Genomic DNA, 18,875 nt, shown 5'->3' with positions numbered 1-18,875 from the left:
CTCTTATTGCTGTCAAGGCTGCTTTGGTCAGGAAAACAGTAAAAACAGTAATATAGTGATAGATTATTACAATTTAAAATAACTGTTTTTGAATACATTTTAAAATGTAATTTATTTCTGTGATGGCAAAGCTGAATTTTCAGCATCATTACTCCAGTCTTCATTATCACATGATCCTTCATTCTGATGTCATTCTGATATGCTGATTTGCTGCTCAATAAACATTTACTGTTTTTCTTAATGTTAAAAACAGTTGTTTAATATTTTTGTATAAACCTTAGTTAAGACTTTCCAAACCTTTATTTTAATATAAATTTTTTTCCTGTTTTGGTTTTGTATTTAATTTGTAATATTTTGCAGGAAGTAATCAAACATTAAAGGTTGGAGGTTTAAAGTTATTCATTTCACACTGTAGTATAACTTGGTTTAATGGTCTAGTATTGTTGTGTTTGGTTATACCAGTCCTAGAATGTTTTCAAAGTACAACTGCGTAACAAGATCATGTCAAGTCAAGTCAAGTCTGCTTTATTGTCAATTCTTCCACATGTACAGCACATACACACAGAGAATTGAAATTGCGTTACTCTCAGACCCTTGGGTGCATACAGATAACATAAATACAGATTAAATACAAAATACAACTATACAAATATACAAATAAGGTAAAATGTAAAAATATATATATAAAGCACAAGGCATATGGCAGAAAGAGTGCAAACCAGTAAAGTAAACAACAGTGCAGATATAGTGATTGTAGTGCAAAAAATGATTTGTAGTGCAAAAGAGCTTATTCAGATTGATTAAAGTGACAGTGTGTGTGTGTGTATTTGGGAGGGGGGGAGTGGAAGAGTCCATTAGAGGGTCAGAGTTCAGTGGTGCGTGGGGCAAAAGAGGGGAGGGGGGGCAAGGTCGGGAGGGAGTTCAGCTTCCTGACAGCCTGATGGATGAAGCTGTCCTTCAGTCTGCTGGTCCTGGCCTGGAGACTCCGCAGTCTCCTCCCTGATGGCAGCAGACTGAAGAAGCATCTGGACTAAAAAAAAAAATTTTTTTTTTAAATAAATAAGGAAGGGTTTTTTATGTACATGTATGTGCGTGCATATATATATATATATATATATATATATATATATGGTACATGTATATTTTTACTTCAAGCAAAGAGAACAATTTCAAATCAAGAGTGAAGCCTAAAACTGTGGAACCTAGTGGTTAGTGTGCTCATGTGCTTGTAAGACGTCTGCAAAGTGTGACTGTGTGACTCTGGTTTGTTTGGGTTGGCCCTCAGATTTGTGTGTGCCCAGCTGCCCAACCCTGTTCTGGAGTGTGATTGACTGATTGACACTCCAGGAATCCTGAGCGGAGAGAAACAAAGGATCAGCAGAGGTAACTGACTGCCAAAATGCACCAACATGCACATGCACATGCACAGAAGAAAAATATCATATCGGGAGCTATTGATATATAAAAACTACCTTTCAAAAATTTAGAGCCGGTAAGATTTTGTATTGTTTATAAAAGAAGTCTCTTATTGCTGTCAAGGCTGCTTTGGTCAGGAAAACAGTAAAAACAGTAATATAGTGATAGATTATTACAATTTAAAATAACTGTTTTTGAATACATTTTAAAATGTAATTTATTTCTGTGATGGCAAAGCTGAATTTTCAGCATCATTACTCCAGTCTTCATTATCACATGATCCTTCATTCTGATGTCATTCTGATATGCTGATTTGCTGCTCAATAAACATGAGCAGCATTTTCTTAATGTTAAGTTGTTTAATATTTTTGTATAAACCTTAGTTAAGACTTTCCAAACCTTTATTTTAATATAAATTTTTTTCCTGTTTTGGTTTTGTATTTAATTTGTAATATTTTGCAGGAAGTAATCAAACATTAAAGGTTGGAGGTTTAAAGTTATTCATTTCACACTGTAGTATAACTTGGTTTAATGGTCTAGTATTGTTGTGTTTGGTTATACCAGTCCTAGAATGTTTTCAAAGTACAACTGCGTAACAAGATCATGTCAAGTCAAGTCAAGTCTGCTTTATTGTCAATTCTTCCACATGTACAGCAAGTAGAGACGCTGCTGTGCTTTCTTGGCCAGTGCTGCGGTGTTGTCAGTCCAGGAGAGATCCTCTGTGATGTGCACACCCAGGAACTTGGTGCTGCTCACCCTCTCCACAGTCACACCATTGACGGTCAGAGGAGCATGCTGAGTGCGCACTCTCCTGAAGTCAACAACAATCTCCTTCGTCTTCTCCACATTCAGAGAGAGATTGTTGTCACTGCACCACCCGGCCAGGCGGCTCACCTCGCTCCTGTAGTTTGTCTCATCTCTGTTGCTAATGAGACCCACTACAGTCGTGTCATCCGCAAACTTGATAAGGAGGTTGGAGTTGTGTGACGGTGTGCAGTCGTGGGTCAGCAGAGTGAAGAGGATGGGGCTCAGCACACATCCTTGGGGGGCCCCAGTGTTCAGTGTGATGGTGCTGGATGTGTTGCTGCCGACCTGAACTGCCTGAGGTCTTCCTGTCAGGAAGTCCAACAGCCAGTTGCACAGCGCAGTGTTGAGCCCCAGCTGGACCAGTTTGTGAATGAGCTGTTGAGGGGTGATTGTGTTGAATGCTGAACTGAAGTCTATGAACAGCATTCTGACGTATGAGTCTTTTTTGTTCAGGTGTGTGAGTGCTGAGTGGAGGGTAGTGGCGATGGCGTCATCGGTCGAGCGTTTGGACCGATATGCAAACTGGAAGGGGTCCAAGAAGGGGGGGAGGGCAGACTTGATGTGGTGCATGACTAGCCGTTCAAAGCACTTCATGAGGATGGGGGTAAGTGCAATTGGACGGTAGTCATTGAAGCAGGATGGAGACGACTTCTTCGGGACTGGAATGATGGTGGTAGCTTTGAAGCATGTGGGGACAACAGCCTGACTTAGCGAGATGTTGAAAATGTCTGTGAAGACATCGGTGAGTTCCACTGCACAGTCTCTCAGTACACGCCCAGGAATGTTGTCAGGACCCCATGTGATCTCAGATTTCAAATTTGAATACTAGTTCTTGTTCCCTGTGGCATCAACTGAAAAAGATTTTCTTTAGGAAACTCAGAATTCACTTGATCATTATATTGGGTGGGGGGAGCAATTATAATTTTTTCAAGTTGCAGTTTCAATCTGTGTTGTGTTAAAAGTCTGTGTTGAATATGATGAGAGACAAGGCTTTATCAAGATGAAGGATGTTGTTTTGGCTTGTAAACTGTAAGGACAGATACAAGACCTCATGCAGGCCTTATAATGTGAAAATGGTACATAAAATATAAGAGTTTGAGTTTGCGCTACATTTTAACTATAGTAATACATTTTTCAACTGTATTGTATCAAAGGATGGTGGATGTGTGCTTCTTTTCATTCTCTGGTTTGCCACATATTGTACTGGATATCAGGTTTGGCAGATATTTTGAAACCTATTTGGTTCAAGTACATTTTTTGTTTACAAGTTTTGATACTTAAGCTTAGCGTATGTGTAATTTTTCCACCCGCCATTATGTTTCTTGCATGATCAAGCATTCTAGACTTTTATGATTAAATGTTGTGACAATTTCAGTACTATAAAAATTACTATACAATGTCACTTCTAGTTGAATTACTGAACCAATGCCCTCGTAACAGTAAGCTTGTTTAGCATATGGTTACTTCATTGCTCATTCAGAGAAGTCCATTGCAGCTGAGCGGCCCATACTATTACTATCAGCCGGTCACTCTCCTCCCACTGCACTCACCCTCACAGACTGAACTGATATGGCCCGAGGATTATAGACACTCATGTTTCTGAGGCCAGAGGCCAGAGCCAAGAGCCGGGCTCTCCAAGATCGTTTCAGAGGGCGAATATTTAGTAGCTCTCGTTTGTGCTGAAAGCAGTAAATGTAGGTTTAAAGGTAAGTGCTTAAATTTGGCAGTGAAATTAGTCGTCATGTGATACAGGAGCCTCTGTTGAAAATTAAGTGGAAGTGTGTCAAATAGATGCACACTGGAGCACAAAATAAATGCACACAATATTGTTATATTATGTGAAATGGTATGCATCATGCAGTGGTAATCTTTTCAAACCCTAGAACACTACAGCATCCAGTGACCAAGTGACATTGGTGTGTCTTCTAGTCTATGGCTGCTTAGCTCTGGCTTTAAAGAGCTATTGATCGCAGTGAACATAATGTTTGTGAGCTTTTAAAGTTGCTATTGAATTGTAGATTAAGTCATTTGAGGTGTTCTCACACATGAGTGCATGTAAGAAGAGCAAGCAGTTTCGTGACAACTATTGTATCTTCTCACTAAACTGCATTCTGCTTCTCATAGCATTAATCTTGTAGCATTTAGCGATCTTTCTTCTTGTTTGAACACTGGATCTAAGTATGTGCTGCTGCAACAGTTATTTGTATTACTTTGTCTCACCGTCTGTCTCTCTTTTAGGGTTTGGAATCGAGAACTGGTTCATTTTATTAAAAAAAATATAAAAATACTTGAACGGAATGATTTTCATGAGATTTGGTTCTGTACCAGCTGACGAAAGTTCCTGAATTTACAAAAGAAATTGTTTTAGCCGAGTTGTGAATTGAATGGGAAAGATTTATTTGCTAAATCTCATTCTAGTTTTCATTGCATTTTCATTTTATGCTGATCTTCTCCTCCCATTTTCCTCTCCAAAAGTCTCATTTATATGTTGGTGTGATGGTTGAATTTGGCAGGACGTTATGAGTAAATGTCTGTCATGCGTCCCCCATTCTTTGATTATGTCAAGCAGGTCTGTGGAATTTCTCCAGCAGTCACATGAGATTATAGGGAGGAACCTTCTCGTTCATATTCATAGCTACAGGCAGTTCATCTTTTATCCAGTTTCAGCTTTTTCCTGTATGCTGGTGCATATGAACTGAATCAAATCATTAAGATAAGATTTCTCTTGTTCCTGCATTGCTCTGTGAATTCTGTTTCTAAGGATCATTTGGGCAGGTGTTTTCAGCCAGGTGCATGTGTTTATGTTTATACTTACTGTGTGTGTGTCTGTAATTAGATGCTGTTGTTGTCTTTCTACTCAGCCTTAATCTCAGACGGCACACCCACAGACCATTCATAATCACTGTTTCATACATATTGCACACAGAAACACCAAGAGCTGGCTGAAACTGTCCTGTTTGATTGGCTTGCTTGTGCACAATTCTGTAGTTGGTCAGTTTGTTCATATCATCTTTTAGTTTTTATAGTTTTTAGGAAGTGCATTACAGAAGACATACAAGAGTCCGAGACCAGATTTAAATTCTGGGATTCAAAATGAATTTTAAAACCTGAAAATAAAGTTTTAGGTTTTTTTAAATGTTTAAAATATATTATTATATTCTTATATAAAATAATATTATAATAAGATTTAACACTAATTAGGGATACAATATTGAACATTCTTGGTTTGGCATACTAAATATTGTTAGACTAGCAAAATAATTTGTAATAGAATAATGTATTAACATAGCAAATGTACAAAATTAGCATTTTCGTTTTCATTTAGTATTTAGTCAAATATTGTACATGTACAAAAACATTTGCATACACATACATAATAGTTTTAAGGAAAATGTGAACATTTTTAAAAATCATATTTTAAATCTTACTGAACCCAATCCTTTCAACAGTAGTGTCAGTCAGATATATTCTTCCTGTCAGACAGACGGAGAGGACGGTTCCGGACTAAATTAAGCTGCAGTATCAGACTGAATAATTAATTTTATATAGAATCATAATTTGGCTTGGATACCTACTGTATCGCTGCGTATCCTGATGGATCTGAAGCTATAGTGTATAGATCATCACCAACACTGAGAGACAGTTCCCCACCCAGATCAATCCATTAAATAACATCTATACATTTCTGACACCCATCAGCACTTTTTCATGCATCCATTACAAGAACAGCATCTCACAGAAAGCAAATGCTACTGCTTTGTCTGACAAACATCAACACAGCATCTTTCTTTCTCTCTCTCTCTGTCTCTCTATAATATGGGCCCATATGATCCCAGTTACACCTCTGCAAAGAGAGCCATTAGTAGAGAATGGCCATTAGCTTGATCATTTAATTTTTCATCGCTGTAATACTGCAGGACCCATTATACCATTCTGTCTGTTCTACTCCGTTATCAAGTGTTTGGCAGTGCAGCATGTTTCTGAGCGTGCAGCTGTAAAGCTCCATTGACCACGTGCCAGTGCTGCTCCCAAGAGCGGCTTTATCATTCCCAGTTCTCCTCTACCTCCACCACAGGCAGGTGCTGTGAAATAGACCTCATTTCCTCCAGGAAATACTGTCTGCCAAATCCAATCACTGGAGTGGTTCTGTTGTATTATATGTTCGGCTGACTGTGTAACAGATGATCGTGGCTCCGGTGTAGGTTTGTAGATAAGCAGTGGTCACTTAAATCGCTCTGTTTGTGGTTAAGGTTCATTTAAATGTATTACTGTTTTGTTGTAGTAGCATGCTATTAAATAATGCCTCGGCTCTGAACCACATAGAGCTCAAAACCACATTCGTGCTACTGTTTGTGTTTAATTGGAAAAAGGTTAGGCTCCGTTTGCAACAATATGTAGAAACACCTTGTAGCTATATTATATTAGAATTAACTTAAATGTAACTGTATAACTTTTGACAAGCATTTTCAAAGCCTGTGCATTAAACTTGGTGTCATTTAGTCACATCACAATTGGTGTAAACACTAAACAGACATTTTAAGATCTGAAAATTAGTATTCATTTACTGTGTGCAAAGCACAACATGCCAAGTGTTGTCTGATTCACGAACAAATTACTCTTATAAGCTGGTTCTTTTCAGTGAACCAGTAACATTCTGCACAACCTGTGTAGTATGATTCATAAACAAATAATTCTCATGAGCTGGTTATTTTCAGTGAATTGATAACATCCAGCACAACCAGTGTAGTCTGATTCTCAAACAAATGACTCTGAGCTGGTTATTTTCAGTGAATCATCCAGCACAACTAGTCTAATAATTGTCACTATTTTGTGAATCAGAAACAGCACAACCAGTGTAGTCTGATTCTCAAACAAATGACTCTGAGCTGGTTATTTTCAGTGAATCATCCAGCACAACTAGTCTAATAATTGTCACTATTTTGTGAATCAGAAACAGCACAACCAGTGTAGTCTGATCGTTACCAGTTGTCAGTTTATGATTATGGTTTTGATCTTGCACGTTCTTTAAATAACATCCTTTTTAGCATCTTCATCAGTTCAGGATGTTGCAGAGTGCAAACGCAGCACAGCGTCAACCAAAACCATTTCCTTTTTTCATGTTCTTTTATTCACATCTTTCATTTTGTTTTTCATCAGCTCATACCAGACTTTTCTTTCTAGTGCCATGAACTACCTAAACTTTCACTGAATCTGAAAACATTTCTAATTAAAAGTCTATCCTTTTTTTCCTGTGGTACTGTAATTTGACATCTTTGTATCTTTCTCTCTCCATGAACAGTTGCTACAGAAGATGGCTTTGGTTATAGCTGCCTGCGTAAATGTCCATATGGAGGTATTGTAGATACTGACAAACTACTGTTAACACCTGCAGCTTATTACGCCAATGAAGTTCCAGCACCGCTCGACTCCAGACGTGCTGTGAAATCAGGGCCTCTTGATATTAACCCTCAGATATGTCCCTCTTCAACAATATAATCACAGCTGTAATACCAAGCCCAGTTTCACCGCTGTTATTGTCCTGCTCTCAATGACACTGTCTCATGTGTCTGTTACTGTAGATTTTGTCTTTCTTAGACCTTTGAGTTGACTAGTCCCAGTCTAAAGTTACAACAATTCTGGATAGAGATCTATAAGTTGTTGAAAAGACAAACCACACTGTTGCAGGTGACAATAAAGCATCCCCATGTAAAACTGTCAAATCGGAAGGGATGGTCTACCCCATTCCTGTAGGCATGGGATCTTCCTGTGGAAGAAATGGCTATATCTGCCATATTCCATGTCACTGATTTGAAATATTAACGCACTAATTCCTCCCAACAGAACTGCCAGCTTTGGAAATATACTCCTTTTCAGTCAAGGTCATCGCAAAAATGCTTACACACTGATGGCGTAATTGATGATAAGCTAGAAGTTGTTACAGAAGATATACATCAGAGAAAAAAAATTACAGCTCGACTCAACAGCACAACAATTCTGGATAGAGATCTATAAGTTGTTGAAAAAACAACCCACACTGTTGCAGGTGACAATAAAGCATCCCCATGTAAAACTGTCAAATCGGAAGGGATGGTCTACCCCATTCCTGTAGGCATGGGATCTTCCTGTGGAAGAAATGGCTATATCTGCCATATTCCATGTCACTGATTTGAAATATTAACGCACTAATTCCTCCCAACAGAACTGCCAGCTTTGGAAATATACTCTTTTTCAGTCAAGGTCATCGCAAAAATGCTTACACACTGATGGCGTAATTGATGATAAGCTAGAAGTTGTTACAGAAGATATACATCAGCGAAAAAAAATTACAGCTCGACTCAACAGCAGAGCCTGGTCAGAATCATCATCACCTTTCCTAATTTCAGATGTATTTCAACTTAATGTTCCAGGGTGGAAAATTACACATTATGTTTATTCATAAACCCTTTTTTCCAACAGGTGTGTCCAAACTTTGTTTTATAATTTTAGTTTTAGGAGACGCTAACAACACTGTGCAGAGCAAATTGTAGTCTAGGTGGACTGAGGGGACAAAAATAGATTAAAAAAAAAAATTTTTTTTTAAGTACTGATAATTTCTCTTTTTCAAGGTTTTTCTTCTGTCAGTGTGAACTTTGTTTTCTATAGCAAGGTTATGATTTTCTTGTCATGAGCACACAGTGTCCTAACCGGTTACTATGAGATAGTGATTTGTCTGTCCCCACTAAAAGCTAAAATTCTGCAAAATAACAATCTCCTGTTGAGGAGGCTCGTTCGGACACAGTGGCGTGGCTTTTGATTCATTTTAGCAGTATTGCATTGTCATAACCTTTTTCCTTCCTTGGTTGCATAGCAGCAATGCAAATGGATGTGGAGATCTCATATCATACATTACAAAACTAATTAGCCCACAGCATTAGGTTTCATTTGGAGGATTCTGGCTTTCTTGGCTGAGTTAGCCGTCTACCAATTTCCAAATCTCAGCAGCTAGGAAGTTGAATGTGCAGTCACCCAGATAATGCAAAAACTAGTTTTATGCTCCTTCACAAGAGTCTGCGGCTCCTTAAAATAAGAGCCAGTCTCAAAAACAGCCATTCTGAATCATGCAGACATTGCATGCATACAAATTTCAATACTTTAACCATTTGCATCTAAATGCATTATTTAGTTAAGATATTTTCATAATATTCTATGTAATGCAGCCTTGGTTTAAAATGAATCATCATCTTGCTTTCCTCTTGAATGGTGGACTTGCTGTTTGACTCTGCATCCCTGGAGAGGGAGTGAAGTTGAGCTGCAGAAGCCATTAACTGGCAGACATTAGATCATAAAAACCGCAACAGGCCTGAGCATTTTAACGATACTTGGAAGAGAGTCAGCAGCTTCAGTACTGTTGAGCTCCAGGTCTAACAAGGTCATTTTGCCCGTTCTGATTGGCTGGCTGCCTCTTCGCTCTCGTGCGAGCATCCATCCGGTGCGAAAGCTTTGTGAACCGTAAATATTAGACAGGATATCAATCTCTTTTCCAATCTCTCCTTCAGGCTATGACTTCGCTGCGGTGTTGGAGTGGTTCGCCGAACGCGTGGACCGCATCATCCTGCTGTTCGACGCCCACAAGCTGGACATCTCGGACGAGTTCTCAGAGGTCATCAAGGCCAGACGGAGAGGACGGTTCCGGACTAAATTAAGCTGCAGTATCAGACTGAATAATTAATTTTATATAGAATCATAATTTGGCTTGGATACCTACTGTATCGCTGCGTATCCTGATGGATCTGAAGCTATAGTGTATAGATCATCACCAACACTGAGAGACAGTTCCCCACCCAGATCAATCCATTAAATAACATCTATACATTTCTGACACCCATCAGCACTTTTTCATGCATCCATTACAAGAACAGCATCTCACAGAAAGCAAATGCTACTGCTTTGTCTGACAAACATCAACACAGCATCTTTCTTTCTCTCTCTCTCTGTCTCTCTATAATATGGGCCCATATGATCCCAGTTACACCTCTGCAAAGAGAGCCATTAGTAGAGAATGGCCATTAGCTTGATCATTTAATTTTTCATCGCTGTAATACTGCAGGACCCATTATACCATTCTGTCTGTTCTACTCCGTTATCAAGTGTTTGGCAGTGCAGCATGTTTCTGAGCGTGCAGCTGTAAAGCTCCATTGACCACGTGCCAGTGCTGCTCCCAAGAGCGGCTTTATCATTCCCAGTTCTCCTCTACCTCCACCACAGGCAGGTGCTGTGAAATAGACCTCATTTCCTCCAGGAAATACTGTCTGCCAAATCCAATCACTGGAGTGGTTCTGTTGTATTATATGTTCGGCTGACTGTGTAACAGATGATCGTGGCTCCGGTGTAGGTTTGTAGATAAGCAGTGGTCACTTAAATCGCTCTGTTTGTGGTTAAGGTTCATTTAAATGTATTACTGTTTTGTTGTAGTAGCATGCTATTAAATAATGCCTCGGCTCTGAACCACATAGAGCTCAAAACCACATTCGTGCTACTGTTTGTGTTTAATTGGAAAAAGGTTAGGCTCCGTTTGCAACAATATGTAGAAACACCTTGTAGCTATATTATATTAGAATTAACTTAAATGTAACTGTATAACTTTTGACAAGCATTTTCAAAGCCTGTTGACTTTTGCATTATTCGGCATTAAACTTGGTGTCATTTAGTCACATCACAATTGGTGTAAACACTAAACAGACATTTTAAGATCTGAAAATTAGTATTCATTTACTGTGTGCAAAGCACAACATGCCAAGTGTTGTCTGATTCACGAACAAATTACTCTTATAAGCTGGTTCTTTTCAGTGAACCAGTAACATTCTGCACAACCTGTGTAGTATGATTCATAAACAAATAATTCTCATGAGCTGGTTATTTTCAGTGAATTGATAACATCCAGCACAACCAGTGTAGTCTGATTCTCAAACAAATGACTCTGAGCTGGTTATTTTCAGTGAATCATCCAGCACAACTAGTCTAATAATTGTCACTATTTTGTGAATCAGAAACAGCACAACCAGTGTAGTCTGATCGTTACCAGTTGTCAGTTTATGATTATGGTTTTGATCTTGCACGTTCTTTAAATAACATCCTTTTTAGCATCTTCATCAGTTCAGGATGTTGCAGAGTGCAAACGCAGCACAGCGTCAACCAAAACCATTTCCTTTTTTCATGTTCTTTTATTCACATCTTTCATTTTGTTTTTCATCAGCTCATACCAGACTTTTCTTTCTAGTGCCATGAACTACCTAAACTTTCACTGAATCTGAAAACATTTCTAATTAAAAGTCTATCCTTTTTTTCCTGTGGTACTGTAATTTGACATCTTTGTATCTTTCTCTCTCCATGAACAGTTGCTACAGAAGATGGCTTTGGTTATAGCTGCCTGCGTAAATGTCCATATGGAGGTATTGTAGATACTGACAAACTACTGTTAACACCTGCAGCTTATTACGCCAATGAAGTTCCAGCACCGCTCGACTCCAGACGTGCTGTGAAATCAGGGCCTCTTGATATTAACCCTCAGATATGTCCCTCTTCAACAATATAATCACAGCTGTAATACCAAGCCCAGTTTCACCGCTGTTATTGTCCTGCTCTCAATGACACTGTCTCATGTGTCTGTTACTGTAGATTTTGTCTTTCTTAGACCTTTGAGTTGACTAGTCCCAGTCTAAAGTTACAACAATTCTGGATAGAGATCTATAAGTTGTTGAAAAAACAACCCACACTGTTGCAGGTGACAATAAAGCATCCCCATGTAAAACTGTCAAATCGGAAGGGATGGTCTACCCCATTCCTGTAGGCATGGGATCTTCCTGTGGAAGAAATGGCTATATCTGCCATATTCCATGTCACTGATTTGAAATATTAACGCACTAATTCCTCCCAACAGAACTGCCAGCTTTGGAAATATACTCCTTTTCAGTCAAGGTCATCGCAAAAATGCTTACACACTGATGGCGTAATTGATGATAAGCTAGAAGTTGTTACAGAAGATATACATCAGAGAAAAAAAATTACAGCTCGACTCAACAGCAGAGCCTGGTCAGAATCATCATCACCTTTCCTAATTTCAGATGTATTTCAACTTAATGTTCCAGGGTGGAAAATTACACATTATGTTTATTCATAAACCCTTTTTTCCAACAGGTGTGTCCAAACTTTGTTTTATAATTTTAGTTTTAGGAGACGCTAACAACACTGTGCAAGAAAAAAAATTACAGCTCGACTCAACAGCAGAGCCTGGTCAGAATCATCATCACCTTTCCTAATTTCAGATGTATTTCAACTTAATGTTCCAGGGTGGAAAATTACACATTATGTTTATTCATAAACCCTTTTTTCCAACAGGTGTGTCCAAACTTTGTTTTATAATTTTAGTTTTAGGAGACGCTAACAACACTGTGCAGAGCAAATTGTAGTCTAGGTGGACTGAGGGGACAAAAATAGATTAAAAAAAAAAATTTTTTTTTAAGTACTGATAATTTCTCTTTTTCAAGGTTTTTCTTCTGTCAGTGTGAACTTTGTTTTCTATAGCAAGGTTATGATTTTCTTGTCATGAGCACACAGTGTCCTAACCGGTTACTATGAGATAGTGATTTGTCTGTCCCCACTAAAAGCTAAAATTCTGCAAAATAACAATCTCCTGTTGAGGAGGCTCGAGAACACAAAATAATAGATTTGAAGAATCTCTTTATTCAGCTCTTTTCCAAACAAGAGTTCATAGTTATCATGGCTATGAAAATAAAAACTACATATTCCTCTTGTATATGGAAAATAATTTGTTCCACAGGAAACAAATAACAGCATTTGGAATGTCAGACAATAATGACAGAATGTTAATTTTTGGGTGAACTAATCCTTTAAGTACTAAAGTCTTGGAAAGTTCTGAACCAAAACCACTACTGAAACCAAAAGCAGGAAACGGCCAACAAACTGCTCAAAATTTGGCTAGCAAATTTTGTTAAAAGCAAAACAAGCACTTGAGGATTTATTTATATGTTGGTGTTCAAGGGAAAATATTTAGTGTGTGTGTGATTCAGAATAAAAGGTCTTTGTTTCTGCATTTATTAAGTTGACATGCTGTGAATGTTGTTGTCGTTCCAACATGTTTTTGATGTGGTCCAGCATATAGCTCTAGTGTAAAAGTAATAGCAGTGACATGCACTTTGTGTGTTTACAGGCCCTTTTGTATGTCTGATCTTGCAGATTTGCCCAAGTAATGAGGCTATTTACCAAACTGTATAGTCTGCTGATGTGGCTCTGCACATGGCTCTGATGTTCAGCTACATTAAAATTGACTCAGAGTCATTGATTTTTTTTTCTCTCCTCCGCATTAAGCATATTATATTTGCTTCTACAGTAATTTTTGAATCCAAGCTTGATTCATTTATATTTAAGGGCTGTTTTAGTAATGACCATAAGAACATGAAGTAGTCATTTATCTGTCTGTCTCTGTTTCTGTATAATTGCTACATCCTACGAGTGTCTAGGGGTCTGTTTTACCAGAACGTAACATATTAAGCATTTAAAGAGCATTTGTCTGGGCCCTGCCACAGCACCACAACCACAAGATCTCTTTTTAACAGATTTATTTAAGGCTAGCTAAGCATAGCCTGGTTTCATAGGGATGCACCGATATGAAAATTTTGGCCGATACCGATAACCGATTATTCTGTACAATTGCACAAAAGGCTGCAAACGAACAGCGCGCATCTGAAGTGTCTCTGAAGGAAATAATGCATTATTTATCGGCTTTAAGATATCGGCCAAATTTTCTTATCAGGCCGATACCGATAACAGAAAAAATGAGCCGATATGGGCCGATACCGATATGGTGGCCGATATATCGTGCATCCCTATTTCTTTGGAACAAAAAGTACAACTTAGGAGGGAAACAAAGGCTTATATATGATATATATAAATAATATATATATATTTATATAAAAAAGAATACATATATGTAATATGCAATTAAAAGGTGATACTGGTTGTGCAGGTAATCAGCTACAGTACATCTGAAAAACTAAACCAGAAAATGCAAAGAAAGTCCTTGACTTTGACTCAGAGGTCAGGTGATTAGTGGGGATTGTTAAATGTGCTGAAAGATACTGAGGGATCATGACTCATAAAGTCATGGTTATAAATGCCCTTGAGTGATCTTGCAGTCTTCCTTGCTTTAATTACTTATTATAAAATCACGTCTAAAGGAAGTTGACTCAAAAATGTTGTTCTCATGTTCCAAACCTGTGACTTTTTCTCTTCAAAGGAACACAAAAGAACGATTTAAGGCCTGTATTCACAAAACATTATTGTCTTTTATGCAATAATTCTTTAGCACATTACATTCGGAAATACTAAAGTGTTTATGTATTAAATTGAGCCCTAATACTTTCATGTCTTATGTCTGTTGCTGTCCTATGACTAGATTCCACATGTTTTTAAACAGCAGTCCACCTCTTAGATGTATAAAAGAACAGTAACTTAGGTAGTCAGACATAAAGCTGTCATTTAAAAGGAAACTGAAACACTCTGATGTCGGTTCATTTACGACTGAAATCCTTTATTATCCCCATCAGTATCAACGTTGGTCAAAACACATGGGCTGGGCCATAGAGACCCTCTCTGCAAGAGGAAATGTTGGGGACTGTCAGTACTGTTCTCTTGTCAAACTCAATTTAAATCTCTAGATCCAGCTGGATGCATTAAAAAATAACATTTAAGTTCTCTCCCTGTCCCTCACCCTGATCATACAGATGTGCTTCCCCTCCTGTCATCATTTATACAGTCACCTTCCTTCCACGCAGGGGCCAGGCCTCTTTCTGCCGCAGACGACGACTTATTTATTAGCTTGTGTATTCTTGCTACTATCCAGTTTCATAATGAATTGTTTGGGTTGAATGCATTTGTAAAAAGCTGCATCTTTTTATATTCAATGTCTCAATTTGTTTGTTGGCTATAAAATCAGTATAGAGTCTAATGCAAAAACATGTTTGTGTCATATTACATCCCAAAAAAGAAAAATTAAGCCCGTTTTAGAATCACGTTCACATGCAAAATGACCAATGAGTTGAAAAATATGCAAAAATTACAATTAACAAATCAAAATAATGTATTCCAGAGACAAAAATGTTAATTATATTTTTTTTAGTGTTAAAAACAACCCAGGCATGCTCTTTGTAATTGTGATATACTGATGTCTGTTCTATAAACTTACAAGGAGCTTTGCTTTTGTGCTCTCACAGGTCCATGCATACATCATTAGCTCCTTGAAAAAAGAAATGCCCTCAGTCTTTGGGAAGGAGAACAAAAAGAAGGAGCTGGTTAACAGCTTGGGCGAGATCTACAGCCGCATTGAGAGGGAACACCAGATTTCCCCAGGAGACTTCCCTAATCTTAAGAAAATGCAGGTAAGGTCAATTTAACCAACAAACATAGAGGCTGATTCAAGAATGCTTCACTGGGGCTTCTAAAGGGTCTTTCAGTGCACATTCAAAATCAGCATAATTTGTCCCACATTTTTAAAGTCAACAAACAGCTATATACATGTCAGCTTTGGGTGGACCTCCAAACCTGATTATGTGCCTTTTTTTCAGTTCTGTTTAGATTACTGTTACTTTTATACAACAGCTCTATAAACAAATGAATATTGAGCAATTTGCGTTTCAGAAAAAATTTGGCTAGTTATGAAACTATTTCCAAAAGAAGCCAAAGCATCAACTTTTTCATGTTGCCAAGCATCAACAGCTTGACACAGCCTGTCTGCAATAGAGTATCTAAAGGGAGCGGAGCTGGTTTATCCTGGAAATTTTTGTTACATCCTATAAGTGTTTTTCTTGCTTTCTTTCGCCCTGAATAGGAGCAGCTTCAAGCACATGATCTGAACAAGTTCCAGCCTCTGAAAATGAAGCTGTTGGACACCGTGGACGACATGCTGGGCCACGACATCGCCCAGCTTATGGTTCTGGTGCGTCAGGAGGAGACGCAGCGCCCCAACCAGGTGGTGAAGGGTGGCGCCTTCGAGGGTACCATGAATGGGCCGTTCGGACATGGATATGGTGAGGGAGCCGGCGAGGGCATTGATGAAGTCGAATGGGTGGTGGCACGTGACAAACCTATGTATGATGAAATCTTCTACACTCTCTCGCCCGTCAATGGCAAAGTGACTGGAGCCAATGCCAAGAAGGAGATGGTGAAGTCCAAGCTGCCAAACACTGTGCTGGGTAAGATCTGGAAGCTGGCTGACATTGATAAAGATGGGCTGCTCGATGATGAGGAGTTTGCCTTGGCCAATCACCTGATCAAGGTCAAACTAGAAGGTCACGAGCTTCCAAGCGAACTGCCCGCTCATCTTGTGCCGCCCTCTAAAAGAAAGGTTCCAGAGTAATTGGTTTGGAATTGGGATGGATTTTGGGAAAGCATATAGTTTGAATTACAGATGGCCGGACAACTTTTACTATACTGTAGAAAAAAAATAACTGTGACTTCTTTGAAATGTGTGGTTTATGCTTCACTAGCAAGGACGGATTTGGAACTCTTTTGACTTGTATATGTATTTTTTTGTTTTGTTTTATTTTTTATGAACAAATTGTGCTGTCTGCAGTCTGTTTTATGTGTGCTTTCAGATTTTACAATCATATTTTTATGCCACAATTTCAATTTCATCTGTTCAGCTATCATGACTGTAACGCTGAGTCCTAACCAGTCATGTTGCGATGAATGATATTAAATGTAAAACAGCACATTTTGTCGATTACACGATTTCATTTTCTGTGACAATTCAGTGAAATCTCATTGGTCTAAAAATCTACTTCAGGTAATTACATTAAACATCGTTATCTTCTGATTGGTCGACAATGACATTGTGTCATGTTTCGTAGCTGTTTTGTGTTCAGGTGATTATTTGTCACATTGCGCCTGGTTAGGACTCGCTAAAATGCTTTTCAATATATTTCATTTTCACGCTCAATTTACACTACTGTTCAAAATTTGTTTTTGAAAATCTCTTTTGCTTGCCAAGACTGCATTTATTTTGTGAAATAATATTACAATTTTTTTTTTAAATAACTATTTTCTATTTTAATCTATTTTGAAATGTGATTTATTCCTGTGATGGAAAATCTGAATACTTCTGTTACCTGCCGTCTTCCGTGTCACATAGTCCTTCAAAAATCATTCAAAAAAATATTAATAATCTCACTGACCCTACATTTTTTAACAGTAGTGTATATCAGATTGATCTGTGTCTCAGGAGGGGTGAGACGTCAATTAATGCAGAAAAACATGCATCTTATTCTGAATCTTTGTATCAGTTGTTATTCTAAGTACACAACTGTTAAAATCTAGCTAGAAAAGCTCAATTCCTTTTATAAGTAGGTGTAACTCTTATTCTCTTCTTGTTAAGGCGGCATCTTTAATGAATGCGAGTCCTTTCTAGCCTGACCAAGAGACTGTTAAAACTGTATAGCCGTCACATTAGAAGACTCAATGTTTAGTGTTCTTGATGGACCCGTAGAGCTAGTATCCTTGTCAGTAGTCTACTGTATATGTTAATGCCTAGCATATCTAAACTAACTAGGGTTATAGTAGTGTTTATATAATTCCCATCTGATTTTCCAAAGAAGAAAAAAGAATGATGCTGCAAAACAGCTTTATTCAAGTGATGTGAAGTTCTCTTTCTGAGCGTTTCTGCATTCACATGCTCATTTAAAGAGCAGCGGTTTTGGATCTAAATACGTATTTAGTTATATTACTTTATTATATATGCATTTAATGATTTAATGAACTCTTTACCTCTGTATCCACCCCTTGACAAGCAGTTATCTAGAGCTGTCGCATTTTCTCAAGCAGATTTTTAGGATCTGAATGTGAATTGGTAGATTTTTATGCACTGAACTAAATGGTCTTTAAACAAAAAAAAAAGACAATTCTGTCACTATTTACTCTCGTGTCATTTCAAACCATGTTTTAATTCCATGGTTGATGAAAAAGGAGATCTTTAGCAAAATAGTCACGCTGCTCTTTTATATACAAGATCAAAAATAACAAAAAGTACCATAAAAGTAGTTCGATATGACTTCTATACTATATTCCAAGTCTTCTGAAGTCATGTGATAGCATTATGTAAAGAAAAGGCTGAAATATAAGTGATTATTTGCTGAAAATTGCCATATATGTACATATTGTAATTTGGCTTCTCATGATCAGTTACTGTACAAGACACACTGACGTTTAGCGTCATTGACATTAAAGGGATAGTTCACCCAAAACTAAAAATTCCTAACCCTCATGTTGTTCCAAACCTGTAAAACTTACTTTCTTCTGCAAATCTTATTACAAAAGAAGATATTTTGAAGAATGTAACTAAACTCTTTCGGTTCCATTGTATGGACAAAAAATGTAAATCAATGGGAAGTGAAATGGTTTGGTTATCAACGTTATTCAAAATATATTCTTTTGTGTTCAGCAGAAAAAAGAAATGGAACAACATGAGAGTGAGGTGACTTTTTTGGGTGGACTATCCCTTTAACTTAAAAAAAAATCATGCTCATTGGATGGACACAACTAAAGTATGACATGATTTTTTATTTTTGATGTACTGTTCCTTTAAATCTGATCTGCTTTGATCT

General features: G+C 37.8%; 1 protein-coding gene across 1 annotated transcript in view; it reads left to right on the top strand.

Annotated features, from left to right (window-relative positions):
• Positions 1-17,228, top strand: part of LOC107553413 (EH domain-containing protein 3-like) — a 26,315-nt gene extending 9,087 nt beyond the window's left edge. Inside the window, 4 exon segments of the mRNA XM_016235601.1 lie at positions 1,286-1,383; positions 9,759-9,888; positions 15,467-15,656; positions 16,106-17,228. Coding sequence (XP_016091087.1) covers positions 1,286-1,383; positions 9,759-9,888; positions 15,467-15,656; positions 16,106-16,633 — 946 coding nt within the window. The 3' untranslated portion in view covers positions 16,634-17,228.
• Positions 17,229-18,875: the final 1,647 nt, after the last annotated feature.

This window comes from Sinocyclocheilus grahami, unplaced genomic scaffold (assembly GCF_001515645.1).
Source record: "Sinocyclocheilus grahami isolate Dianchi unplaced genomic scaffold, SAMN03320097.WGS_v1.1 scaffold473.1, whole genome shotgun sequence".
Classification (NCBI taxonomy): Eukaryota; Metazoa; Chordata; class Actinopteri; order Cypriniformes; family Cyprinidae; genus Sinocyclocheilus; species Sinocyclocheilus grahami.
This window is presented reverse-complemented; position numbering and strand designations above follow the sequence as displayed.